Raw genomic sequence first — 16752 nt, 5'->3', positions numbered from 1 at the left:
TCTGCAAGCCTTTCCACAACAAAGGCAGATTGCTTTGAGGCAGGGAAGGGCAGCTCCAGCACAGGAAAAGACTTCCGCTCCTGTTATGCTGCTTTGCTAAACCTCCCTGCTTTGATCCCTGGGGAAAGGGACAATTTGGCAGCTGGAAGGCTATTGTGTGCCTCTTGCTATAAGTAGCTACTAAAAGCTTGGTTGAGAGCTAGAGTGAGTTGTTTAACTACACAGTGAACAGAGTTGTGTCCTAACAGACAGGTAAGACCAATTTGTCACTGCTGGGAAAACAGCTTCAAGTAAGAAGAGAATGAAAAACCCATTTCCATGTACTAAGTGAACAGTGTGACTTTTTGTCATAGGTAGAGTACCACAAACCTTAGGGACTGGAGACAGATCCTGTCTCCGCTATGGAAACCTTACTATTTTTCCTCTCTCCAGATTGCTGTTGTTCATGTCTGTGCTATCCCTTAAACAGCGAGGCTGCCAAAGTCAAATTCAGAGGCAAATTCTAACATCTGGGTTCCTAAATAAATTCTTTGGCACTTTCTGAAGTGCTAACATGTGCAAGTTAAAGGATCCATCAAAGGAGAAAGAAGCCAGAAGCAGACTTACGGAGTCAAATGTTTAATAACTTTCCAAGAGTGAGTATTACATCCATATTTAGAGCATATATAAAATAAGAGATGGAAAACAAGGAAAGAAAAAATAAAGTTGCTATCTTCAAGAGGGCACATGTAACCCCATAATTCCTGCTGAATCCCCTCTTCGGAGGCACAGTGGCCACTTTGAGCAACCCCTCTGTGCAACACAACATCAGGTACCAGGCCACTTACAGTGTTTAGGCTCAGCACTTTAGGAACAGCTAGGAAAACTGATTCTGTACAACTCGCACACCAACAATATAGTCCCAGACCTGTTACATGGTTAATTGTGTCCTGTCCAGAAGAGGGATACCAGACGAATCAAAGTTACCCTAGGCAAGGTGAGCTGATCTAAAACTTGGTCTCAGCAGGGCCTTCTCTTCCACCTGCTTTTGTTTTTCTACTGACCCCAAACATTTATCGCATCTCTTCCCAATGTGGTGTTATTGCTGGACAGAGCAAGGAGAAGAAAGTAGACACTTATTAGACTCAGCAATACCAAGACAACTGTACTGGGAGGGCTCCAAGCATTCCCCAGACACCCCCAGGTGGCTGCTACAGCCCAGAAGGCAGTGACAGGTTCCCCAGAGGTGTTACCTACTGTTAACCTTCTACCTCCCACTAAGATCAGCACCCAACATCCTCCCTAGGCTCCTTGAAATTTTGCCCAGGAATCTTCTCTGCTAAAAGAAGGAACTGCACTGGGACAGGCTGGCCCTGGCAAAGAAGGTGCTTCCTCACAAGCCTCAAGGCTGCTGCCAATATGCCAGGGAGTCTGCTCCCATCACCATAAGAACAGAGCTTGGTGTCTCCTCCTGCTGGGCAGCCACATCTTTGTCTATCTCCTTCCCACCTCATAGCACCACCATCTGCACTGGGCAGGGAAGAGATCAGAGGGGAGTAAATTTGGTCTAGAGGGACACAAACAGCATCTCTCCTGGAAGACAAGCATGGAGCTGCAGCTAGCTCTGAAGAGCAAAGCCGCTGTGCTGACTCATGGGTGAAAGCTCTGGAGAGATGCCAGGAGGCTGCCACCCTGCCCAGAGTCCTTCAACATGAACAGGAAGGACGTGGGGAGCAGCTGCACAGCTCACCCTGCTCCTAGATGGGAATGACAACTTCCACGCTGAGTGACTTTCCTGCCAAAACACAAGGCACCCCCGACAGACTGCTCACCCTGGCAACAGTGAGGGTGCTCCCTGGCTGACAGCCAAAGCTGGTAAGAACTCTGCTGCTAGAAGAAACTCTGGATTGTGAAGGCAGCGGGAGGAGCAAGAGGAATGCTAGCCTGGCCCAGCTGCTGCTCCCACCCTCCTTGCCTACAGCTAGCTCACCTTGGCCTTGTTCTGGACAGGCAGATACAGCTTGAACTCAGCTGGGAGCTCATCCTCTGAGTAGAGCCGGTCAGAGAAGTACACCCGTCGGATGCGACAGTTGGCATGGATCTGAGAGTCAAAACAAAGAGTCAGTCCATTTTCCACGTGCTCTTTCCACATCCAGCTTCACTGTCGTGCAGCAGCCTGGATTCCTTGGCTCGTCAACCGGAGAAGAGACCTCACTGCCTATCTCTCAATCTGGCCCTTTAAATGCTCTCTCCAGTGATGCAAGCTGGCTCAAGAGATTTGGCCAAGCTCATGCCAAATCTGGCATCTCTGCAAATTGAGATCTGCCTTAGTTGCTTAGAGGGTTCTTTGCTGTGAACCCACCTCTGCTTCTCCGCTGGTATCAGCATTTGCCAGAACACTCTCAGCTTCAGCTTGCTGCATTTTTAACACTCCCTCTTCAGGGCCTCCCTGAGGTCAGGAATGAGACTGTCCAGTCTGTACTGCCTCTACTATCAGCTGGCAGCGACAGAGTCACTCCCATCCCCCTCATGGGTATGTAAGAAGGCAGCCATTTCTCAGTTGACTGCCTGCTCATCTCAGGACAACCTCACAAGGAACTGCAGCAGTCCCATCATACTAAGGAACAGGCATGCTCCACACACAGGCATTCCTCAAAATAATGCATGCCACTGGACACAGTGAACATGAATCCCTAGCATATGGAGCAAGTTTCATGTCCTCAGCAGGAACAAATGCTGCGTTAGGTCTGGTCCAAGGGGCTCAGTGAAGGCAGGGTCAATCCACCCGCACTAGGAAACAAGCTTGACTGGGGATATGTATGGACCATAACACCCTGGGTCTTTACCAGCCAGGCTCCCACTCAGCTGGTCGCTGTCTGGCGTATCTGGACAGTAAGGCAGCACATGGCTAATTCCCAGCAGACCTCCATCTAGCAGGATGCATGGCACGCCACGGGGAACTTTAGGTGGACTGCAACTCTTACCCTAACCAACAGCCAGCAAAAGAACCAAGATGAAAATGGGCTCCTTCATCCCAGTCTAGTCCAGTGAAGTGAGGCAGCACCAAGACCTCTGCTGCCTCAGTCAGGCCTTTGCTCCCCTCCTGCAGTGCTCTGCAAAGAGCAGGACTGGCAAAGGGACCACTCAGGGCTAAACCCAGACTCCCAATCTGCAGCAAGGCTGTCCCAGCCAGCAGGAAGACTACCAACCATTGGTTTCTGTGGGCAGGACATGCCTGCTTCTCACCTGAACTCTCAGGGTCTCAATGTAATTTGTCCCATAAGCCCGGCGTGTGAAGTCTGACAGGTTGAACTGGATTTGGTTCCAGCCGTCGTCCAGCCGCATGGGCATGGTGCAGATGAATGGCTTCACCCGAGTCGTGCTCTGGTAGTTACTTGCCCGGAAACGCCGGCGTACATTCTTATCATCCAGCACCTGGGGCAAGGAAGGAAGGCTACTGACCCAGGCGTCAGGGGCCCCCAGCCCCCAGAGACAGCAGCTGTTCTAGACTCAGGCTTTACCTGTCTCAGAGAGGGCTCTCCTACTCCCACCCCTCCATTTCACAGCAGAAGTATTTTTAACACAGGAAACAGACCCATTTTCAGGAATAGCAACGATGTGCTTGTGAGCTGACTGATGCCCCCATAGCAGAAGACCTGACACATCACATGGCCAGGAAAGCAGAACTGTTTTGGGGAACACATGCTGCCTGGGACAAGTTACACTGGAAGTTGGCACCTTCTTCACTAGTCCCTGGAGGGGCCTCCCCACTGCATGCTCCTCACCTGCACTTCAAAAGTGAAGTATTTCTTCAGGTTCTTGATGATCATCACTAGGAAAGGTAGTTTGATGCCCAGGGTCTTCTTTGGGTCAGCAGGGCACGTGATGTACGTAGTACTAAGAGAAAAATGCTTTAGGATCTCACATGGCACAAAGCACACAGCCCGAGTCCCGTCTCTCCCTTGACCTAACACAGTCTTGGAGGACAGGCAGAAAAAGATAGCTGTGATCATAAGATCTCAGCAACAACCAGGGCTTCCTGCAACAGGAGGGAGAGTTTCAGAGGTAGCTGCAGGGAGAACAAGATAAAAGGCCCAAAGAATGCATTTCAAATCCCACCTTTCTCACCTGGGGCATGAAACACCTTCCTGGACAGCTTCACCTCCCAATTTCAAGGCCACATCAACGCTGTTTCTTAACACAACCTCGTCCTACCCTTGACTGAGCAGGTAGAGCCCTCCAGAGCACAGCAGAGGCCCTGTGTGCTCTATATGGCTAGGAAAACAGAGGTCACGAGCCCTAGAACTACACATCATGCCTGGCAAGTTCTGCATCAACACATCTTGGGAGGAAGAGAAGTGTTGGCTCAGCCTGTCTGCAGGAGAGGAGTCTCTGCTGCCCTTATAAGGAGCGCCCTGCTCTGAATCACCCCTGGAGAAGCCTTGGAGACTCTGAACCCGCTCATGGAGCTGGTGTCTCTCTCCCTGGTTGATGGAGATGAGGTTGCTAAGTGAAGCGCCATAAGTAATTCCCCTCATAAATCTCCCTTTGATCTTCCTACTGTAAGGAGAGCAGCTGTCACATGGGGAGAACAGCAGAGCAGGCCTAAGACAATAAAAGATGCAGAAGACAGTGCTGCTTTCTCAGTAATTGGTGGCACTGACTGGGGACCAGGTATCAAATACAGCTTTTTTCCCCCAAGTGATGGAAAAATAACGGGACTTTATTTTTATTTTTTATCCCTTAGCCCCACTGAAGATGACAGAGAGCTCTGCACGGCACAGTGCCACAGAGGAGTATCAGTGATCTGACCCCAGATCATATTCTTCAATTTATTGACAAAGAGATTGCATTAGAGTCTGAAGGAGATGTCTGCTGGGCACCGACATCTTTCACTCTGCTCCAGGGCAGAAGTGAAAGATGGGCACACTAGGGCAGAAGAGGATGCCTTCTCCTACCTGACATTAGTTCCTTCAATCTCCAGTACCAGCGACTGAATGTCATTGTCAGTAATTCGCTTGATGTGGCCATTGCGCACCTGGAAGAAAAGTGGAGCAGACAGCACAGATGTTACTTGAGAAGGAAAGAAGAGGTGCCCACAACTCCACTGAGGGGGAAAAAGATCCCAGGAGGACCCATCTACATTCACTTGGCTCCTATTGTCCTGGACATCACTGTTTCCAAGGTTTTGATCACCACTTCACTGTGCCAGGACGCCAAGCAAGAGTTTATGGCCCAGCATGCTGCACAGAGACCAAGTGCAAGACTTCAGCCTATCAAAATACACTACAGTGAACACAAATGACTCAAGCCTCATGTTAGAGGCCCAAATAAACAAACATAAAAGTGTCAGAGCAGGATCAAACTACAGTGGGATAAGGGGTAAAAACAAGTACGAGCAATACAGGGGCAAGCAAAGGGAGCCACAAGCCAGCCACCGGTCACCAAGGGGTCTTAGTCTCTACTGCTGGGCATGGCTGACTGCCTCTGTGGAAGAGCAGGACCAGATGAGAGCTTGGTTAAAATTCTTCACAATTGCAGCACACGCAAGTGCAGAGCCATCATCTGCTCTGCTGAGGGGCACAGGGATTTAGCTACTTGGATGCAGCCAGCTCCCCACAGAGCTCAGGGAAGCCAGGGCTGGAACCAGGAGCCAACACAAATTCATTTTTCTCCACAAGCAACATGGCTGAATCCCCAGCTCTGAGGATTTATTTTTTTTAATGAAGCAGCTCACTTCCCATCAAATTTATCTCCATTTAAAAGGCACTTTTGCTAATTAAGCCCTCTGCTCTTCCCCAATGCTAGATCAGCAAATTGCAATGCTCCTTCCAGCTTCGTGTATTTATTTCTTTAGCATCTATCACTGCTGCTAATATATAGGATACATTAAGCTTCTAATGGGATGGTTCCAGTCATGAGCTACAAAATGATTTACAGGTTTACAGAATCACAGAATTTTATAGGTTGGAAAAGACCTTTAAGATCATCGAGTCCAACCGTAAACCTAACACTACCAAGACCACCACTACACCATGTCCCTAAGCACCTCATCCAAACGTCTTTTAAATACCTCCAGGGATGGCGACTCAACCACTTCCCTGGGCAGCCTGTTCCAATGCTTGATAACCCTTTCAGTGAAGTAAAATTTCCTAATATCCAGTCTAAACCTCCCCTGGCACAACTTAAGGCCATTTCCTCTCGTCCTATCACTTGTTACCTGGGAGAAGAGACCGACCCCCACCTCTCTACAGCCTCCTTTCAGGTAGTTGTAGAGAGCAATAAGGTCTCCGCTCAGCCTCCTTTTCTCCAGACTAAACAACCCCAGTTCCCTCAGCCGCTCCTCATAAGACTTCTGCTCTAGACCCTTCACCAGCTTCATCGCCCTTCTCTGGACACACTCCAGCACCTCAATGTCTCTCTTGTAGTGGGGGGCCCAAAACTGAACACAGTATTCGAGGTGCGGCCTCACTAGTGCTGAGTACAGGAGCACGATCACTTCCCTAGTCCTGCTGGCCACGCTATTTTTGACACAAGCCAGGATGCCATTGGCCTTCTTGGCCACCTGGGCACACTGCTGGCTCATATTCAGGCGGCTGTCAACCAACACCCCCAGGTCCTTTTCTGCCTGGCAGCTTTCCAGCCACTCTTCCCCAAGCCTGTAGCGTTGCATGGGGTTGCTGTGGCCCAAGTGCAGGACCTTGCACTTGGCCTTGTTGAAGCCCATACAATTGACCTCAGCCCATTGATCCAGCCTGTCCAGATCCCTCTGTGGAGCCTTCCTCCCCTCAAGCAGATCAACACTCCCACACAACTTGGTGTCATCTGCAAACTTACTGAGGGTGCACTCAATCCCTTTGTCCAGATCATTGATAAAGATATTAAACAGAACTGGCCCCAACACAGAGCCCTGGGGAACACCGCTTGTGACCAGCCACCAACTGGAGTAAACTCCATTCACCACCACTCTTTGGGCCCAGCCATCCAGCCAGTTCTTAACCCAGCGAAGAGTACACCCATCCAAGCCATGAGCAGCCAGTTTCTCCAGGAGAATGCTGTGGGAAACAGTGTCAAAGGCTTCACTTAAGTCTAGATAGACAACATCCACAGCCTTTCCCTGATCCACTAGGTGGGTCACCTTGTCATAGAAGGAGATCAGGTTGGTCAAGCAGGACCTGCCTTTCCTGAACCCATGCTGGCTGGGCTTGATCCCTTGGTTATCCTCTACATGCCGTGTGATGGCACTCAAGATGATCTGCTCCATCCTCCGGTACCGAGGTCAGGCTGACAGGCCTGTAGTTCCCCGGGTCCTCCTCCCAGCCCTTCCTGTAGATGGGCATCACATTTGCTAATCTCCAGTCAGCAGGGACCTCCCCAGTTAGCCAGGACTGCTGGTAAATGATGGAAAGGGGCCTGGTGAGCACATCTGCCACTTCCTTCAGTACCCTCGGGTGGATCTCATCAGGCCCCATAGACTTGTGAGTGTCTAAGTGGTGCAGCAGGTCACTAACCATTTCCCCCTGGATTATGGGGGCTCCATTCTGGTCCCTGTCCCTATCTTCTAACTCTGGGGACTGGATACCCAGAGAACAATTGGCCCTGCTATTAAAGACTGAGGCAAAGAAGGCATTAAGTACCTCAGCCTTTTCCTCATCCTTGGTCACTGTGTTCCCTCCCCCGTCTACTAGGGGCTGGAGATTCCCCTTAGCTCTCCTTTTGCTGCTGGTATATTTGAAGAAGTATTTTTTGTTGTCTTTTACAGCAGCAGACAGATTGAGCTCTAGCTCAGCTTTGGCCCTTCTAATTTTCTTCCTGCACAGCCTTGCTACACCTTTGTAGTCCTCCTGAGTTGCCTGCCCCTTCTTCCAGCGGTCATAGACTCTCCTCTTTTTCCTGAGTTCGAGCCAGAGCTCTCTATTCAGCCAGGTCGGTCTTCTTCCCTGCCAGCTCGTCTTTCGGCACCTGGGGACAGCCTGCTCTTGTGCCTTTAGGACTTCCTCCTTAAAGAATGTCCAGCCTTCCTGGACTCCTTTGCCCATTAGGGCTGCCTCCCAGGGGACTCTGTTGACCAGTCTCCTAAACAGGCCAAAGTCTGCCCTCCAGAAGTCTAAGGTGGCAGTTTTGCTGACCCCCCTCGCCGCTTCTCCACGTATCCAAAACTCTATCATTTCGTGATCACTCTGCCCAAGACGGCCTCCCACCATCACATCGCTCACAAGTCCTTCTCTGTTCATGAACAAGAGGTCCAGCAGGGCACCTTCCCTAGTTGGCTCACTCACCAGCTGTGTCAGGAAGTTATCTGCCACACGCTCCAGGAACCTCCTAGACTGTTTCCTCTCTGCTGTATTGTATTTCCAGCAGACATCTGGCAGGTTGAAGTCCCCCACAAGAACAAGGGCTAGCGATCGTGATGCTTCTCCCAGCTGCTTATAGAATAGTTCGTCAGTCTCCTCATCCTGGTTGGGTGGTCTGTAACAGACTCCCACTACAATATCTGCCTTGTTGGCCTTCCCCCTGATTCTTACCCATAGACACTCCACCCTATCGTCACCATCATCAAGCTCTAAACTATCCAGACACTCCCTAACTTATAGGGCTACCCCACCAGCTCTCCTGCCTTGCCTATCCCTCCTGAAGAGTTTATAGCCATCCATCACCGCACTCCAGTTGTGCGAGTCATCCCACCATGTTTCCGTGATGGTAACCATATCACAGTTTTCCTGATGTACAATGGCTTCCAACTCCTCCTGCTTGTTGCCCATGCTGCGTGCATTGGTGTAGAGGCACTTCAGCTGGGCTGTCGTCTGTGTCTCCTTCATAGAAGAACACCCCTTGTGTGCTTTGAGGTGTTTCACTGGCATTTCCCTCTTGGCTCCTATTGCCTCAGTATCCCCTAGCTCAACTCTGTTTGACTTCAGCTGTGCCCCAGTGTACCCTGCACATCTCAGGGACACAGGCTGAGTGCCCTCACTGGCACCCACTCCCTCTAACCATGGCACATCGTCCCTCAGCTTCCCTCAGACAATTCATCTTCAAAGTTCATTTCTTCAGAGGGACCTACCTGCGTGATGTTGCATACATTTGCTGGAAGAAAGAGATAAGCCCTGTGAACACCCAGCCCCCAGGCCTGTCTCTACACTAAGCAGTTTCAAGAAACCTCAGCCTGGATCACCCAGCTGCTGCTAATAAGCACAAGAGTGCAGCTCGCCCTGCCAGGCTGCTCTTAACTCTGCTTCAAGCTTGCACAGATACTTCCAGAAAACATTAAGCTCAGAGAGAGGATCCTTACAGGATAACCTTATTCTCTCCTTTGCATCAAATGCAACTCCGATGGATTTATAGGTCTGTTCAGGAGAAACCAACTGCCTGAGGTCTGGATGACTTGCCTTTTTTTTTTTTTTTTCTTTTTTTAAATCACCAGCCCAGCGGAAGCCCCATGTGCCTTTCTGTATTTGAAGCAGCAATTGGCATATGGGAAATTAAATCCTGGAAGCCACAGGGATACAGCATGCAGACTTAACACCAGGAAATAACCCTGCCTAAGCAGGTGACAGTAGTGCACAACAAAGCCTGCCTCCACGCCATGCAAGACAGCTTTCACCAAGGGTAGCTTTTGGCTCCACAAGGGGCGAAGGTTCAGATTTGGGCTTCTCTGGAGAGGACAGTAACAGAGAAAACAGCTAAATATGCTTTAAACCAATTATTCAGCAGTGTTTCTATCTGCAACCAGGTCCCCTTCCTTAGCCTGTGAAGGCTTTCCTTCCCCAGATTACAGGGACAATGAATAGCAACTCTTCCTCCTCAGCGTTGCCAGAAACAGGATGAAAGACAGCAGAAAAGAGAGGAGATAAGTACAAAACAGGGCCAGACTGTGGCAGAGCCCTTCCTCCCAGTCCTACCTAGCTCGGTATAAGTTTTTGCGAGCTGCACTACTGCCCAGCTGCAGGGAGATGGTGACCAGGTCACGCAGGCGCGCTTCCGCACAAAAGCCAGCCTGTCTGCACATGCCTGCAGCCAGCACTGGCAGGACAGACACACAGACATTTGGAGCATGACATCCAGCACTGGCTGGATCAGAAGTCCAAGCGGCCTTGCGATTTTGGTAAGATATGGCTGAACGGCATCAGAAGTGCTCACTGCCAACGGGGGCTCAAAGCACTGACTCAGTGGTGCCAAATGCCCCAGCTCAGCCCCTCGGCTCACTCTAGAGCCTGGCTCCCCGCCGGAGGCTGAGCTTGCCTCCTGCCTGCCTCCCTCAGGGACAACCTCTCTGATGGAGGACATGTTTCCATCACAGCCAGAGGAGCACTTCTCTTCCCCTGCCAGCTCTGGGGGTCCCTTCCCAATGGGCTCACACAGACCAAGAGGCGACCTCTGGCTCCATCAGGCACAGCCACCAGCTCTGTGCGGCACAGGGTGGGAGGGATGGTCCTGCTGTGCTCGCAGTGGCTACTTAGCAAGAGCTCCCAGTCTTCAGGGCCCTTCCCCTACTTCACAGAAGCTCAGAAAGAGAAGATCTCAGAAAATTTTAGAAATCTAAACAAAACACTCCACATTTCTACTTGACCAGTATTTCTAGCCATCTTAAGCCTACAAAGGTGGATTTTTGAAGCTGGAAAAAAGGGTAATAGCCCTCTTAGAAAATAAAAGTTCTTCAAATGCCTAATATCCTCTGAATCAGGATAACGGGGAAGTTACCTGCTGTCTAAAGACAAACTGAAAAAGCTTTTTTCACAGATGCAAACCTCAAATCTCACAGCGTTTGGAGGAAGCAGCAGCTTTACAGACAGTTGTGTCTGAACATACATATTTCTTGATGCTGCTGTTGCTGCTAGCAACACTAGTCAAACATAACAGACCAGAGGAAAAGCAGCAAGGAGCAATCTTCCCCAGGCCCAGCGGCGCACCCGCCGGCAGACGGGACACCATGGTCCAAGGCCGACCTCTGGAGGCTCACTCCCGCATCATTGCTGGCTGCCCCATTGTCTTGGGCCAGCAACAGCAAGCTGAAACATGGCCAGCGCCATCGTTCAGACTACTGTAGGCATGGGTACGTCCTTGTCTTGGGACAGGCCAGCACTTCTCAAAGCCAGTGGTGGGTCCAGAACAGGCACCAGGCCCTTGTGCCACCTCCCTCCCCCAGGAAGGGAAAGTGGGCAAAACAAGAGGCAAAAGCAGGAGCTACCTGGCTCTGCTGTAACACCTGGTGCACACAGGTTTGTGGAGGAGTGAGCAGCATGGACTGCTGTATTAGAGATGCAGAGATCTGGGGCAACCCAGACAAGGATGCTGTGCAAGAGAAGCAAAGGAGGGTCCCCAGACTAACAAGTCAGAGAAGGGCTGAAAGAGGACGCCGCCACAGCGTTCACAGGGACTTGATCCTGGCCGTGTACATCAGGGAAATTGTTATCTGCATCCTGGTGGCAGAGCACACATTTGACATTCAGATGAGTATTGAACACTAGCTGACCTTGCATCCTCCCAACAGCATTTGAAATTGCTAACGATATTCCACGTTGACATGCCAGCAGAAGGAATATGAAGAAATTAGCAAGAGGATCGATAGGTTTGACAAGTTTCATTGAACTGTTCCCATTTGCTCTGCAGAAAAGCATCAGCAAGTCCCCTGGAAACTGGTCAGTGTGTCTCCACGCATGGGCAGGGGGACCGTGGTGGCAGGATGCTGCAGGAATAAACAGAGGACTCTGTGAACAATGAAGTGCTGGAAGGCAAACAGAAAACACCTTGCAAACAGGTCTGTAAACCAGGCACATGCACCGCTGGAAGGCAGGAGAGCAGCACAGCCCAGCAGTTAGCAGCGCTCTGCAGACAAGGCTGAAGGAGGAACCTCTGCCTGCAGGGACGGTGGGACAGTCACCGCGCTCTTCCCAAGGCCTGGACACTTCAGTCTTGCCAGAGTCCCCTGGGACAGTACGCTGGTGCCCAGGACACATTGGGCTTGGCAGGGTTTGCTGCCAAGGCCTGCCCAGAGCTTACCCACAGCCCCTGAGGGAGAAGGGAGAGGTGGGAAGGACTGTATCCTACTACTTAGAGGGAGGTTACAAATGCTCACAACAAAGAAAGGCTTCCAGTACCCCATTTCTACACCTATATCAAATGAAGAAGCCTCTACTTCACACTGTCTCCATCAGCACAAGCAGTGCACATCCTACTACGGCAAAACAATAAATGGTTTTCCCCATGTCACAAAAGCTTGAGATCCGCTAAGATCTAAAAAAAAAAAAAATTTAAAAAATCACCCTCTGCTGGTACTTTTTGCAAAGGTAAGAGAGTCCACATTAGGGCAGCTATGAATCCAGTAATCAGGGCATTCACCTAGGACATGGGAGAGCATCAAATCCCTTGTTTCCAGTTCTCAAAACTACAGGTGCATTTCATACACCCCTGAAGAGAGCAGCGATCACTTACTGCAAAGTTTTGGTTGCTTTCCCCACTTCCAGAAACCCCAGCTCCTGTGGTGATTACACAGCTGGAACACTCCTGGGGTGTCTGGGTTTGGACAGACCAGTATTTTCCAATAAATAAATAAATAAACAAACCCACTGGAAAAATCCCTCACTGTTTCTGGACATTTACTCACTTCTTGAACATGCTGCCCAAGCCAGGCACCAGCCTGCCCCTCTGCTGCAGGCCTGGCAGATTCTTGCATCGAGCCAGAAAGGCTTCATCAGCAACTTAGCACCCAGCTACCTGCTTGCAGCAGGCCATCAGCACCCAAACCATCAGTGGCACTTACCCATGCTGTCAGTTCACACAGTCTTTGCACTGCCCAACATGCAAGTCAGCAGCATGAGCAGGATTTTCTGAAGGGGCTGAACAGGGGAGATGACACCCACGCATGGTGGAGTAAAGACATGAGGGACTCCATTTTCTCAGCTCCAAGGCAGTGAGATGCCCCAAGTGCCGCCCTTTGCCTCCTGCTGCTGCGAACACACCAAGGGTGTTGGATCAGGAATGCTGAAGCTATTACAAACCCACCACCCGAACTCCTTTTAAACAGAAAAGTGAGGTGAAAGAGCGAGCCACACCGATATCCACAGGCAAAGTCAGAAAACCCACTCTGGTTTCACGCCACACCTTTCTGAGCAGGGTGATCCTCACAAGCTTGCCCAAGCTGGCTGCGCTTCCTCAGGACAGACAGACCTCTGAGCGAGGAAGAGCACTCACACACAGCCCTGCTGCTCACAAGGACACAGGGCTGCTGCTGCTGGGCAGTGCCAGAGGAGCCCAGCCACATGCAAGCCGTACAGCAGGTGATGGAAACAGCCTGCACACCCAACTGCTGTTCTTGGGAACAGCAGCTGTTCTTGGGAACAACAGTCCTAACTTTTCATCAGTCTTTTCTGCCCAATCCAGCGACTACTGCACCCAAATGGACCGCTGCTTACATCCACCCTGCAAGCAGAGTTCCTGCTGGCCACCATACAAGCTGCACGATTGCAATGGTATCACTCCACCCAGGACAATGCACATCAGAAGGCACCTCAGGAGGTCTCCAGTCCAACCTCCACCTCTAAGCAGGGTCAGCCCAGATTGCTCATGGCTTTATCCAGTTTGGAGGCACGCTACATCCCTTTGTCTAAGGGTCTTTAACACGTCCCATTCTCACACCATCCAAATAAGCTGCTGATCCTTTTTTAAAGTCACAAATATTTGTGCAAAAGCCCTAACGCAGGCACATGCACACAGCCAGACTATGTGAGGCAACCCAGTTCTTCACAGAGCTTCCCACTGATGGGAAACGGGATGGGTCTGCACTGCCTGTCCCATATCCCATGACTTGTAAATGCTCATGAGAGCCCACTGAGGTCAAACACCACCACTGTCTGCTGAACTGCCTTGAAGGCTTTCATTCCTGCTGAAATCACAAGAAATTCAGGTTAGTTTCAAGCACAAGTAACTGAATACATGTCATAACCTCAAAGAGGGGAGCCTGCTCTCAGAGACTATAACAAGCGTTTTGCAGAATCACTTTTAGGTAGCAACACAGCTATGGGTGGTTTGTGAAGGGGAGGAAGCAACAGGTCTCAACACCTCCAAACTTCCTGGGCTCCCTGATGCGAGATACCCAGGAGAAGGCAGGCGACCCTCAACAGAGCCGCTCTAGAAACAGACAGGAAGGAAAAACAAACAGATTAAACATTCATGACTTCTTGTACACCCTAAAAGCTGCCACACAGCCTACCTTTAAATACCTTTAGCAAGCCTGTTTAAAAAATGGGTCACATATGAGAGAAGATCCCCATCTCAGTTACATCCAGCTACCGTGGGGAAGCCGCCATATGTGGCAAAGGGTCGTTTTGTTTTCTGCTGCCTATTTCCAGCATTTGACATTTTTTGTAGGCTCTTGCAGTGCTTCATCTCCTGACACCGGGCTGGCCCGCTCCTCTGGCAGGGCTCTGCTGCTCAGCAAAGGCAGAAAAGAAGATACTTTTATAACAACACATTCCCCTCCCCCAGAAAAAAAACGGGGGGGGTCCCAGTAACCTGGCACGGGTGGCTCAGACACCGGCGGCCTGACAAGAGCAGTCCCACGGGTGCCCGGGCCACACCGGCTGCTTCCCGGTGAGCCGCGGCCCCTCGTCTCGCCACGCCGGGACGGCGGCGGCCTCGCGCAGCCCCGGGCCTGCCCTGGGAGGCTGAGGCGAGCGGCCGCGCTGCTCCCCCGGCCGCGCTGCTCCCCCGGCTCCGCCGCCTCACCTTCTTGTCCCAGATCTGGAGCGGCTTGCTACCGATGCTGTACAGCACCGAGAGGAACCCGCTCTGGAACGTGTTCTTGAACATGCCGGGGCCACGGCGAGCCGGGCCGGGCCAGGCCAGGCCGGGCGCCGCTCTCCCGCCGCCGGGGCCGCCGCTCTGCGCAAGGACAGGACGGCTCCCGTGGATCCCTCCGCGCTGCTGCCTCGCGCTTCCGGGTCGCAGCGCCGCCGTCACTAGGGAACTACTTTCCGCCCCTACCGGCTGCCGTCGGATCTACTTCCGGCTGCCGCTGAGGGACGGGGTGTTGTGGGAGCGCGCTACCATGGCAATCGGGATGGGCGGGGCCAAGGCGGAGGGAGGGGACCGCGGGAAGGTGGCGGGCGAGGGGCGGGGCCCTCCCTGCATCACAGCGGTGCAGCCCCGCGGGGAGGCCGCCAGCTGCCCCAGGGAGGCACCGGATGGTCGGTACCGGCCTGCTGGACCTTGGGCTTGGCCACCGGCGTTGAGCGGCGGCAGGCACGGCTCTGCCGAGGGCTGGGGCGCACTCTGTTGCCCGCCCACCCCGGCTCTGCCTCCCGGACCCCGTGTCGGTGCTGGTTGCCAAAGCGCTGGCTGCAGGTGCTGGGCTTTGGGGTTTCCCACCCGCCGGTGAGGCTGGTGCCCAGTCAGGGCCGGCCTCTGTCAGGCCGCTGTCCCACCCCAGAAGGGCATATTCAGGGTGTCCTGGCGGTGCAGGCTGTGGGGCGGGTGGGTCTGGTGTGGCCACAGTGCTGGACGCCATCCTGAATAGCCCCTGGCCAGCAGGGAAGTCCTTAGCACAGTGAAACCCTGGCTTGGGCAGGGCCCTGTGCTCTGCTGCTGAGTGCCAGGGTTCCCACCCTCCCCGGAGGTCTCACCGGGCACCGACTCCGTCCTCTTTCCTCATTCACTCAGCAAAGTGTGTTACTGAAGCCAAGACCATTCAAGGCCACACATCCATGACCAGTCCACTGCAGCTAATGAAATGGCTGGTACTACATCTACTGAACACTTGGGACTTATGTGGGTACATTTTAAAGATGTCCCAATTCTCCCCCTGTGATTCCCAACCATCAGACAAAAGGCAACGCTTTGGTTTTCTGTTTCCGATGATGCACTTTGCTCATGGAGTGTTTCTCAGTTTGGGCTCTGCTGTTTTCTCCTAGGGGCCCCCGTTTCACTCTGTGCTGGTTTTACAAGACTGGAGTGTCCAGATGCTGTTTGCTCTGCTTTGTTGCTTCGTTTAGCCCCAATCTTGTTCCCACGTTCCCAAGCTTCACTTGCCCCAGCAGGTGACATCCATCCATCCCAGTCCTGGTGCTGCTCAGAGCAGCCTGTGTGCATCAGCAGGTACGCACGCCTGTTGGAAATCCTGTCTGACTATTAATACCAGCAGCTCCATTAAAACATGAGTTATAAATGCTCACAGCTTAGCCCTGTGTCTGTGGACCTGCATTTTTGGGTAGCACTACCATGAAGTGTGAGTACTGGAAAGCAGCTCCTGTCACTCCCAAGTAGTTTCCTGACTCGGGTTTTCCAAGACATGGCCAGGCCCCTTCCTGTACCTCTGTGGCCAAGGGAAAGGCAAACAGCTTTGATGGGAGTGGAAGGGAAGGATGTTTCAGTCACACAACAGCAGTGGGTATGTCCCACCCTCTGCCAAGCTGTTTCCCAGCCCTCTGATGCCACCCGGGCTGGAGCTGGCTGCAGCCATGTGCTGTCTGTTTCTGCCGCATGCTGATGCAGCACTGACAGGGATGCACTGGTGCCGGAGGCTGCTGCCTTGTTAGGTCAGAAACTGCTGGGATGTCTGCAAATCCGTGCTTTCCAGAGGAGCCTCCTGCACATTGGCTGGTGCGGGAGGTTGTCCCAGTCCTGTGTCATGCTTGCTGTCACGGTGGCATTTCCTCAGACAGCATTTCAGGCCAGAACTGCTCCATCTCCATGTGGAAATGGGCCAGATTCTGCACTCGCTGACACCAGAGATACCCATCATGAGGCAAACCAGGAGGAAGAAGGAGCAGGAAAGGCCTC

The 16752-nt window shown here is 52.1% G+C and overlaps 1 protein-coding gene across 6 annotated transcripts; it reads right to left on the bottom strand.

Annotated features, from left to right (window-relative positions):
* Nucleotides 1-602: 602 nt before the first annotated feature.
* On the bottom strand, nucleotides 603-14995 carry CFAP20 (cilia and flagella associated protein 20). 6 transcript variants are annotated; one of them, XM_072872496.1, is made up of 6 exons: nucleotides 14701-14912; nucleotides 4938-5017; nucleotides 3765-3876; nucleotides 3226-3414; nucleotides 1970-2080; nucleotides 603-1084 (listed from the first exon to the last, which is right to left on the bottom strand). In XM_072872496.1, the coding sequence occupies exons 1-6, from the start codon at nucleotides 14782-14784 to the stop codon at nucleotides 1079-1081; spliced, it is 582 nt and encodes a 193-aa protein (XP_072728597.1). In that variant the 5' UTR covers nucleotides 14785-14912; the 3' UTR covers nucleotides 603-1078. The 6 variants fall into 6 exon arrangements, with proteins under 6 accessions (XP_072728597.1, XP_072728596.1, XP_072728592.1 ...); XM_072872495.1 differs by lacking the exon at nucleotides 603-1084 and having other exon boundaries at nucleotides 1961-2080; nucleotides 14701-14917; XM_072872491.1 differs by lacking the exons at nucleotides 603-1084; nucleotides 1970-2080; nucleotides 3226-3414; nucleotides 3765-3876; nucleotides 4938-5017 and adding exons at nucleotides 5024-8402; nucleotides 11165-11662; nucleotides 12737-12923; nucleotides 14186-14402 and having other exon boundaries at nucleotides 14701-14995.
* Nucleotides 14996-16752: the final 1757 nt, after the last annotated feature.

Source organism: Ciconia boyciana, chromosome 9 (assembly GCF_034638445.1).
Source record: "Ciconia boyciana chromosome 9, ASM3463844v1, whole genome shotgun sequence".
Taxonomy (NCBI): Eukaryota; Metazoa; Chordata; class Aves; order Ciconiiformes; family Ciconiidae; genus Ciconia; species Ciconia boyciana.
Note: the sequence above shows the minus strand (reverse complement) of the source record. Positions and strands in the feature narration are given on the sequence as shown.